General features: G+C 35.9%; 2 protein-coding genes across 2 annotated transcripts; one reads left to right on the plus strand and one right to left on the minus strand.

The window, feature by feature from the left end:
* Positions 1–398: 398 nt before the first annotated feature.
* Positions 399–2,995, minus strand: LOC18009261 (AP2-like ethylene-responsive transcription factor AIL1). Its single transcript, XM_024150191.1, has 9 exons — positions 2,809–2,995; positions 2,112–2,712; positions 1,942–2,024; positions 1,690–1,698; positions 1,417–1,505; positions 1,092–1,165; positions 925–975; positions 765–841; positions 399–574 (listed from the first exon to the last, which is right to left on the minus strand). The coding sequence occupies exons 1-9, from the start codon at positions 2,993–2,995 to the stop codon at positions 399–401; spliced, it is 1,347 nt and encodes a 448-aa protein (XP_024005959.1).
* A 1,813-nt stretch (positions 2,996–4,808) lies between these two features.
* Positions 4,809–10,241, plus strand: LOC18008630 (exportin-T). Its single transcript, XM_006390584.2, has 15 exons — positions 4,809–6,927; positions 7,035–7,124; positions 7,241–7,330; positions 7,424–7,528; positions 7,649–7,708; positions 7,832–7,894; positions 8,015–8,110; positions 8,306–8,470; positions 8,603–8,776; positions 8,879–8,944; positions 9,030–9,128; positions 9,230–9,376; positions 9,480–9,649; positions 9,749–9,799; positions 9,912–10,241. The coding sequence occupies exons 1-13, from the start codon at positions 5,206–5,208 to the stop codon at positions 9,567–9,569; spliced, it is 2,967 nt and encodes a 988-aa protein (XP_006390646.1). The 5' UTR covers positions 4,809–5,205; the 3' UTR covers positions 9,570–9,649; positions 9,749–9,799; positions 9,912–10,241.
* Positions 10,242–10,560: the final 319 nt, after the last annotated feature.

Raw genomic sequence — 10,560 nt, forward strand, 5'->3', positions numbered from 1 at the left:
TTTTATTTACTCAGAAAATGTTCAAATTTATCTTCTCTACAGAAAAATGTCAAGAAAGTCAATAGATTGCATTTTCACACAGTTATATAAAGGTGAATTTTGCTTGGAGGATTTTTCTATTTCAGGTTAATATAACTCTAAATTCATAATTGATTTAGTACTACTTTTGTACATGAGATTATCAACTTTTTAACTGTTTTGATAACCTGATTTGTTGAATATGTTTTCTTTGTCTATTTTATCAACTTTCTAATTATTTATTAAACCACAAATGATTTGAAACCAAAAAAAAATCTACAATTTTGTTTATATTATTTTAGTAATTGATTGAAAAACCAACATTGGAATAGGTTCATAGTCCTTTCCTCTGGCCAACAAGTCACAGTGAGAATTGATCATTAGCCAAGCCCAGAGCTGGTAGGAGGACGTTTAGCTTGGTCACTATAAATGATTGCAGAGTTTGAGCATAATCTCTTCACATCGTATCTGCTTATGTCGAAATTGGTAACAGCGTTTACACCTTTGAATTTGATTGCCGCGATATCATAGGCTTCGGCTGCTTCTTCTTGTGTGCCTTTTACAATAAACATATTTGTTATTTGATTAAAACATTGTGTATTTGTAATATATCTACTGTTATTTAACCATATATAGTGATTCATTTTGATTCTAGATTGACTTTCTCGCAGACTAAGCCCGAACTTTACTTATTAATCAATAAATTTTATTTGCTGTAAAAATAAATATATAGAAATGGTTCATACTAAATGTGCCAAGGTACAAGTCCTTGTTTCCAGCAACTCTTCCAATTCTAGCTTGCCATCTTCCATGTTGATGATGCCTTCATAAGTTATACATGCATGATCGATCATGGTAATGTACAATACATATATATAATTTTACAAGAATATGTCAGAGTCAAACCTTGTGACTCCTCTGTAAACCGAAGCGCCTCTCGAAAATCCACTGCTGTTCCTATCATATGAGAAATTCGACAAAATGTTGGTTAAATAAGTATACCGCTCCATAAATAACAAATATAAATACAATATATCTATCTAGAAGAGAGTAATATTGAGGTTGGTTTTTACCTCCTCAACATGGCAACAAATTCTTGTCTAGTCATGTTTTTGAGTTCATCCATCTCCTTTTCGTAGTTACTCGGCTAAATTTAAGACGTCAAAAAAAGTTTCCATTACTAGTCAACTCTGTATAATATTCCATAAAAATATATGCATTGAGTTCGTAAAAATTAATACATACACAAAGATCCAAAATATCGAAGTAAATAATAATGTTGTTATAAACTATGTTGCATTGCATTTTGAAAACAAAATGTTGCATTGCATGTATGTATAGTTTAGGGCCTATATAAAGTAGGTAGAAGTGGATGTAGGGTCCACATCAAAAACTCACAGGGAAATTTAAATGACTGGTGGGACCCCAATACTTCATGGCCGCTAAATCATAAGCCCTCGCCGCTTTCTCCTCCTCCTCATACCCTCCTGTTATAATAGTATTGGGTCTTAATTAATGTACTAATTAGAGTTTAAATTAATATTAGCTCAATATCATCAAATCAAGAAAAAAGAAGCTTAATAGCGTTTAGACCAAAACTAGGGCAACAAGAATTTATCGACGGATCGCATAGAGAATAATAGGGTGATTTAAAAGAAAGCATTCACTTACCAAGATACACTGTACGTGTTATACCACGGAAGCGATTAAGCGAATATGAACGTACATATATAGGAAACAAAAACAATAATGTTAGTAAAGTTCTCGATTAATAATTCTTTTTAATTACATCTAATTATAAGTAGATAAAGTAAAATAAAGAATAACATCAGTTAATAAATATTCTCTATTCTCACACCTAACAACATTATAGTTACTTAATTTATTGAATCGGAATTTTTATTCATTTTAATGTTTCCTGACCTTGTCTTCCTTTCCTCGTCTGTCCTTCCTTCCTACAGCTATTGTCCCATAAGTGAGCTTCATATCTCCCTGTCCATCTATGTCTATATATGCAAATATATGGCGACACAGTTACATGCATTTTTATTACAAGTAAACTTGAGGCTTCGAAAATTTAATCACGTGTGTACCTTGTAACTCCACGATACTGAGACGTTCTTTGTCCGACACTATTAGCCGACTTCCGAGGAACCGATTCCTTCACCACAGATTTACTGGTCAACCTCTTTCCTTTCTCATCATCTACCTTAACCGGTTCTTCCACCGGTACAGATACATTTGATTTGTTGATCATATCAGAACCAACGCCGTGGCTCATAGCCAACGATAGCATCGAGCCATTGTTGTTATAATCATGAGTCTCTTCGTTACCAAAATGACTAGTATTGTTGCTCGTACCACCCTCTTCATCAGCAACATAAATATTTGAGAGTGGAAATGTTGGAGTGCCTTGCCTTAACCAAGATTTGAAAACCGAGACCGAACCGTCTTTTTCAAAAGCTCCATAATCAAGGCTTAGGTTCGGGTATTGTGGTGTAACTACGGTTTGTTCATGGAGAAGGTAACCGGGCGGGTTCAACCGGTCAACCAGGGTGGTGCAATTGACATTAGTTTGGTTCTGGTCTATGGGACACTCGGTTTGATGATGAGAGTTGGCAAAGAAATCTTCCAGCTTTGGCACTTCTTGGCCATGATTATGATGATCATCATGGTTAATATCATATCTCCAGGCTTTATATAGATATATGTTGGAATCAAATAATGAAAATCAAATATAGTGGAATCCAACAACATATATAGATTGCATATATATAGATGAGAGTATACCAGGAGGATGATGTGTCAAAGGATCGGTGAAAAAGAGAGAACCATCGGAACGGAGAGGCAAGATGGCTTTCTGCTGATCGGTGAATCCACATATTCCGTCTTGCCTATGCTCTTCTTCGTCTTCCTCCTCTTCTCTGTCGGGGATTCTCAAATGAGGTGTCAAAGATTCTCCTAACCATTTGTTCATCTCTCTCTCTCTCTACCACTATATTATAAAGGGTTTAATAATTCGCGTTTTATATGATTTGTAGTTTTGTACGTAGTCTCATACGTCTGATATACACTATATAATGTTTTTCTAAGACTGATTAGTTTTAAAGCGTTGGTTTAGCTTTCTCTGAGAGACCATATGTAATGGAATCGCATGAAAGGACAAATATTAGAGTTACGTAGATTTAAATGAGAAGGAGAAAGGAAAATGCGGCAGAGATATTAAAGACAAAACAGGTGGCGGTGAAGTTTTGTCGTGGCCATGAAAGAAAGGAAAGAAAAGAGGAAGTTTCTCTCTCTTGACTCTTACACATTCTTTCTTTTTCTGGTCACTTGCATCTGACTTTTATAGGGTATCGTGCCTTCCTCTCTCAATTCTTTTTAACGTTAGACCAGAAAGAAGTTATTAAAACTCAAATATTATTATTTTAATATAATTTAAATTTTTGATTTAAATTTTATTTCTGTTAAAAATATAGACTAATAATAAGTTGACAGCTGTAGATCTTTTCTAAAATGAGGTTACTAAATGAGAACTTGAAGAACCCTTTCTATAAATCTCTCTCTTACTTTTTATATTTTTTCTTTAATTTATTGTCGAGAGCTCATCCTAAACCTCCCATTGGAGGTGCTCTTATAGTTTACACTGGTCTTAGATCGTGTAAACAAAAAAGTTAGCTCTCAGATATTTTTTTATATTTTTTTTACAGTTTTGATTACAACGTAAAAGAATCTCTATTTCTAAACAAAATTTATGTGTGTAAGAAAACTTTCCGATGACGATTCTTTAATATAGAAAATTTAAATGCAAAAAAAAACAAAAAACAAATATTCATGTGTATAACGTCGAGGTAAACCTCTTTGCCAAAACCAGATTCATATTTTCAAAGCATTTAAAAGATAGATAAAATGATAAATGATACTACTCTCATTTTCATACATGATATATTTTCAAACAATTTAAGAAATTTTTAAAGTATGGAAAATCACAAATAAAACGACATTTTTCAAAACAAAACTAAGTTGAAAAATCACATAAAAGCGCATAATGACATTTTTAAAACAAAAAAATATGTTTCAGTATATATTTTTTAAAAATGCTGATTAACTTCGATTTTGAGGTTTGATTGTGTTTTCTCCCAAAATACAACTTAAAATATACAAAAAATATTTTTTTTTTCTATTTGCATTATATTTTTCACTACAAATAGTTTGAAATGACCATGTGCATCATGTTTGGATGCTATATTTTTTGTTCATTTATAGTTGATATCAACACCAAATTCATTGATGTGATGCTATCGATCAAAACAAATTGTGTGTTACAAAACCATTTACTAACAACTGTGTGAATTAAGGTGTCCAAGGTTGAGAAGGGTGTCGTCCTACCGGCTTGGAACCGAATAACTACAACTGGAATATGTACAACAATAAACATTTGGAAAGATCTTGAGTCACAAACAATGCCGAACATCACAAACCTGCTATGTCTTCATCCATTAAACTTCCATAAATCATCTTATTTTTTTCTGATTTTGGTCATCTAAAGCCATGAGTCCAAAAACTGATCCAAAAAGTAGTCTACAACATCTCCACTTATCCTTTTCGATTTGGGTAATTTATAGCCCATGGGCTGATTTCTTAAAATTGGTATTCTTAATATGAAATCATAAATGCTAGCAATAAAATATTTATTTCCCAAAATTTCCTTATTTACACAGCTTTTAGTAAAATTCTGCACGCTATAAAATCTGTATAAAAACCCTATGCTCCGTCTTTTTGCCAGTGTCACAAATTTCTTCATATATATTTCTTCCTCAAGGAAAATCTTCTATAAAAGCTCATCAAATTTTTTTTCCTGTGTCTCGACTAGGAAGAAGCTCAGCCTAGGGTTTCCAGTCCTTTTTTTCTATTATAGCTCTCATTCCCAAAAAAAATCGATCCTGTTGTAGCATAATCGCGAAGATCCTTACTTTCTGGTAAGCCCTCGAGCGAAACCCACTCAAAGATTCGCTTTTTTTTTCCTTCTCCGCATCAAAAGCTGATACGGGAAGAGAACGGCGAGGCGGAGCTAGCTTCGGACTCTGATACTAATTCGATGCATTGTTGACTTATATGCAATAAACGGACAGGATTTTGAATCTGGGGTTTAGGTTTTTGTTAGTGGGTTTTCAAAGGGGTTAAACAATGGATGACATTGAAAAGGCAATACTAATTAGCTTTGAATCTGGTGCTGTCGATTCGGCGTTACAGTCTCAGGCGGTTAGTTATTGTCAGCAAATCAAAGAAACTCCATCTATATGCAGTATATGTATCGAGAAGCTCTGGTTCTCTAAGCTTGTACAAGTTCAGTTCTGGTGTTTGCAGACTCTGCAGGATGTTTTAAGGGTCAAATATGGATCCTTGAGCTTGGATGAGCAGAGTTATGTGAGGAAATCAGTGTTCTCAATGGCGTGTTTGGAGGTTGTTGATAATGAGAATGCTGTAAGGGTTGTGGAAGGACCGCCATTTGTTAAGAACAAGCTTGCTCAGGTTTTGGTTACTTTGATCTATTTTGAGTACCCTTTGATTTGGTCGTCGGTGTTTGTTGATTTTATGCGTCACCTGAGCAAAGGTGCGGTTGTGATCGATATGTTTTGTCGGGTTTTGAATGCTTTGGATGATGAGCTGATTAGCTTGGATTACCCCCGGACAGCAGAAGAGATATCTGTCGCTGCTCGAGTCAAAGATGCAATGAGGCAGCAATGTGTCCCTCAGATTGCTAGAGCATGGTATGATATTGTATCATTGTACAGAAATTCCGATCCTGATCTTTCTGCTACTGTGTTAGATTGTATGAGAAGATTTGTATCTTGGATTGACATTAATTTGGTTGCAAATGATGCATTTGTTCCGCTACTGTTTGAAATGATTTTGTCTGACGGATTGTCTGACCAAGTCCGAGGTGCAGCAGCTGGGTGTGTCTTAGCCATGGTTTCTAAGCGGATGGATCCCCAGTTAAAACTGCCCCTTTTGCAGACCCTTCAAATAAGTCGTGTTTTTGGTTTAGTGTCAGAAGATGTCGATTCAGAACTGGTATCAAGAGTATCTGCTTTGCTTACTGGCTATGCTGTTGAGGTTCTAGAATGCCATAAGCGGTTGAACTCAGAGGACACCAAGGCAGTCTCGATGGATTTGCTGAACGAAGTTCTGCCATCAGTTTTTTATGTCATGAGGAATTGTGAGGTGGATTCTACTTTCAGTATCGTTCAGTTTCTCTTGGGTTACGTTTCAACTCTCAAAGGCCTCCCTGCACTGAAGGAGAAGCAACTGATCCACATTACTCAGATTCTTGAAGTGATTAGAATTCAGATTTGCTATGATCCTATGTATCGTAATAACCTTAATTCTCTGGATAAAATTGGGTTGGAAGAGGAAGATAGAATGTCTGAGTTTAGAAAAGATCTCTTTGTCTTATTACGTACAGTGGGACGTGTTGCTCCTGAAGTTACCCAGCATTTCATTCGAAACTCTCTAGCAAATGCTGTTGAATCCTCATCCGAGGGAAATGTTGAAGAGGTAGAAGCTGCACTTTCACTTTTGTATTCATTTGGAGAGTCTATGACGGAGGAGGCCATGAAAACGGGATCTGGATGTCTGAGTGAATTAATTCCGATGCTCTTGACCACACAGTTTCCTGGTCATTCTCATAGACTAGTTGCACTAGTGTACTTAGAAAACATAACAAGGTACATGAAGTTTATTCAGGAAAATTCCCAGTACATTCCCAATGTTCTTGGGGCTTTCCTTGATGAAAGGGGTTTACATCACCAGAACGCTCATGTGAGCCGTAGAGCTTGTTACTTGTTCATGAGAGTCGTGAAATTGTTAAAATCAAAGCTTGTTCCATTCATTGACAAGATCCTGCAGGTAAGGAATTGCTTTTTCTCTTTTCGATACCCATTTCTGTAAATCTGATTTATATATTTGATTAGTTTTTTTTGTCTAACCAATTTTATTTTGTTGGGTTAAATCAGAACCTCCAAGATACGTTGTCCCAGTTGACGACAATGAACTTTGCATCAAGAGAACTTTCAGGAACTGAAGATGGCAGTCACATTTTTGAGGTTATGACGTGCCCCTTGAACCTATTGCTTTCATATATGTACTTCTGAGTTGGACTACAAGCTTGTTTTAGCACCTTCAACTGAAATCTCTATCTCCCCAATGTGATTTACTGTAGGCCATTGGCTTAATCATAGGGTTGGAGGATGTCCCAGCTGAAAAGCAGTCAGATTATCTGTCTTTACTGCTCACCCCTCTCTGTCAACAGGTTTTGATTCCTACTATTCTCTTGTTTGCATGACACTGTTTGGCATTGTTTATGGCCAAATGTACTCAGATTCTTTCCATATGATTGTACCAGATTGAGAAAGGACTTGTGGAGGCGAAAGTCACAAGTGCCGAAGAGTTTCCTTTAAAAATTGCTAATATCCAGTTTGCTATTGTGGCAATTAATGCTCTCAGCAAGGTTTGTGCTCCTTTAATCTAGTTTTTCCAGAAAGACGTCTTTCTGTATGTGAGATTTGTTACTTGTTCATCGACGTTTGCCTCTTCTGGGGTTGTCCTTACACTTTTGTTTGAAATCCAGGGCTTTAGTGAACGTCTTGTTACTGCGAGCCGTCCTCGAATTGGTCTCATGTTTAAGCAGGTTTGTATGAATGATGTTTTTTTCTCCCCCTCGTATGATTCATGTAGATCAGTATATAATTCACCGTCCTAATTGAAGCTGCTCTTTCTTTTCTAACAATTGGTTAACCTTCTCCGAATGTAGACACTAGATGTGCTTCTAAGGGTTCTGATTGAGTTTCCAAAGGTTGAGCCTTTGCGTAGTAAGGTATGAGTTTAGTTGTATGCTAATAAGTAGACATACTGTGACCCGTAGTGTTACATATTCTATTATATTAATATATATTGATTCACAGTTGGGTGATTAACATCTTCCACTTCTCTGCAGGTCACATCATTCATACACCGTATGGTTGATACCCTTGGATCCTCTGTGTTTCCGTATCTTCCCAAGGCTTTGGAACAACTACTTGCTGACAGTGAGGTACTAATTTCAAATCTCATCTTATGTTTGTTCAATGCTCCACTGCTTTCGTTTCCTCTCCTTTGGCTCACTTGCTAAGTCGTAACTACTGATCAAGATACTTCATTTTGTGTAATGATGCCGGGTTGAGCAAATATTAATCTGAGAACTTTTTCAACAAACTAATCTTATTGTGTTCGCATGGTATTGTTGCAGCCAAAGGAAATGGTTGGTTTCCTGGTATTACTCAACCAGCTTATCTGCAAGTTCAACAGTTCTCTCCGTGATATAATGGAAGAAGTATATCCCGTGGTTGCTGGTAGGATTTTCAATGTAATTCCAAGAGATGGGTTCCCCTCACGCCCTGGGGCTGTTACTGAGGTATTTTGTTTGATTTTTTTTTCAACTCAATTTTTAATCTTCATGCATGATTTTCTTACAATGGTAAATTATAACCTGGTGATGTCGGAGCGTCCTTTATATCCACATTTATAAACACTTTTTTTTCTGTAGGAAATGAGGGAATTGATAGAGCTTCAAAGGACGCTGTACACATTTCTTCATGTGATAGCAACACACGATCTCTCCTCTGTATTCCTTACCCCTAAAAGTATGCCGTATCTAGATCCGATGATGTACTTGCTTTTAAACACTTGTTGTAATCACAAGGATATAACTGTCCGTAAGGTTTGTAACACCTACCCCCTTTGGTTACATTTCACACAGGTTTGATGATCTTTTTCTGTTCGCTCACTTATAAATTCTTCTTTATTGTTTGCCATAAAACAGGCATGCGTGCAGATATTTATTAGGCTTATTAAAGATTGGTGTGCCAAGCCATATACTGAGGAGAAGGTCTGCCTGCTAAAATAGTCTTATTCACTTTCTTTTCTTCATGGAAGAACCACAAATGTCATAATGAAGGATTATTTGCTTTCAGGTTCCAGGGTTTCAGAATTTCATGATCGAAACTTTTGCAACAAACTGCTGTTTGTACAGTGTACTAGAAAAATCCTTCGACTTCAATGATGCGAATACTGTAAGCACAAGAAACTTGAATTCTCTTTTTCTTTTAGGCGTTTTATCTACCAGTTGCAGTTTTCCGCAACTTGACTAGATTTCTTCATTTGATGAACACAGCACGTCTTGTTCGGGGAAATCATCACGGCTCAGAAAGTGATGTATGAAAAATTTGGTAATGCATTTCTCATGCATCTTATGTCGAAAACTTTTCCATCAGCACATTGTCCACAAGATTTGGCGGAGCAATATTGCCAAAAGTTGCAGGTTCGATAAGTTTATTACTCCTTCAACACAATCATGACAATAGATAACAGTCCCCTTGTCCTGTACTTAAACATAGTTTCTCCTTGTCCTGTTTGGTATTCAGGGTAATGATATTCGGAGCCTCAAGTCATACTACCAGTCCCTTATAGAAAATCTTCGGCTTCAACAAAACGGGAGTCATGTATTCAGATAGCATTCAATATACAGATAGTTCCTTAGAAAGATCTCTCTCAGGTCAATTCTGGTACGAGCTGCCCAATGTGAACTCTAAAGGTTTGGCAACTCTAAAGGTCTCTCTTACTTAATTTTCTACATTAAACGATTGAAGCAAGCGATGTCTTTGATATATAATAATGTTTCGTATCTCTGTAGGTCTCTCCAGATGTAAATATTATTGTCAATGTCTACTTGAGAGGCAACAAGGTTCGTTCACAGTTCTCACTATCCACAAGATTCAATCTTATTAAAAGCTTGATAGATATCCGTACTGGTGATGTTGATTTTAATTCTATGGTTTTTTTTTTCAAATCTGCAGTTGTAACTTACGAAAGAAACATGTTATTGATTCTCTCTCCGAAGTAGTTTACTCAAACCAGAAGGCCTTGCAAGTTTATCCAGTGCAACACTCCCCGCAGATTTGATGTTTTATTTGTTTTTCTCCCCTTCGTTGTTGTGGGATTGTTGTGTCTATAATGCCTCCCTCTTTTTGTCCTATCCCCAAATTTTGTTGATTATGAATTTTCTGGCTCATGTTTCTTGTCCATGAAAATACTTTAGAAATTTCTGAGAGAACAAAAAGAAAAAGCAGCGAAAGGCAAAGTTTTGACTGAATGTCTTTCTTCTATATTAGTTATTTAAGTCGAAATTATTATTGTTCTCTAAAATTGATTATGTCATAACTTTGTGCCGAAAAAGGTGAGATCAATGAACCTTTTACCAAAATATGTATGGCTAGAGATAGAATCGTTTTCTTAGAAAAAAATGAAGAGAAAATGACCAAATGGAAACCGAGAAGAAAAAGAAAAATTAAGATGAATTTGAGTATCTCATCTTTTTTTTTATCTTTCTGTAATTTCAGTAATTCAGTTGAAAAATCTGAGAATGTCTACCGTTTGTTAGATGCTTTAGTCTTGGAGAAACCTAAACAAAACTACTCTAATTCTTTTTTTGTTTTTTGTTTTTGT

The sequence above is a fragment of the Eutrema salsugineum genome, unplaced genomic scaffold (genome assembly GCF_000478725.1).
Source record: "Eutrema salsugineum unplaced genomic scaffold, Eutsalg1_0 scaffold_9, whole genome shotgun sequence".
NCBI classification, from domain to species: domain Eukaryota; kingdom Viridiplantae; phylum Streptophyta; class Magnoliopsida; order Brassicales; family Brassicaceae; genus Eutrema; species Eutrema salsugineum.

Bases quoted from the DNA above. Each gene is read 5' to 3' on its own strand.
- LOC18008630 (XM_006390584.2), top strand. From the start codon at position 5,206: ATGGATGACATTGAAAAGGCAATACTAATTAGCTTTGAATCTGGTGCT. The intron at 7,125-7,240 runs GTTATGACGTGC...GATTTACTGTAG, and splicing joins ATGGCAGTCACATTTTTGAG to GCCATTGGCTTAATCATAGG. The intron at 7,895-8,014 runs GTATGAGTTTAG...ACTTCTCTGCAG, and splicing joins TTGAGCCTTTGCGTAGTAAG to GTCACATCATTCATACACCG.
- LOC18009261 (XM_024150191.1), bottom strand. From the start codon at position 2,995: ATGAACAAATGGTTAGGAGAATCTTTGACACCTCATTTGAGAATCCCC. The intron at 2,713-2,808 runs GTATACTCTCAT...ATCTATATAAAG, and splicing joins TTTGACACATCATCCTCCTG to CCTGGAGATATGATATTAAC. The intron at 976-1,091 runs GTAAAAACCAAC...CTCATATGATAG, and splicing joins TTTGTTGCCATGTTGAGGAG to GAACAGCAGTGGATTTTCGA.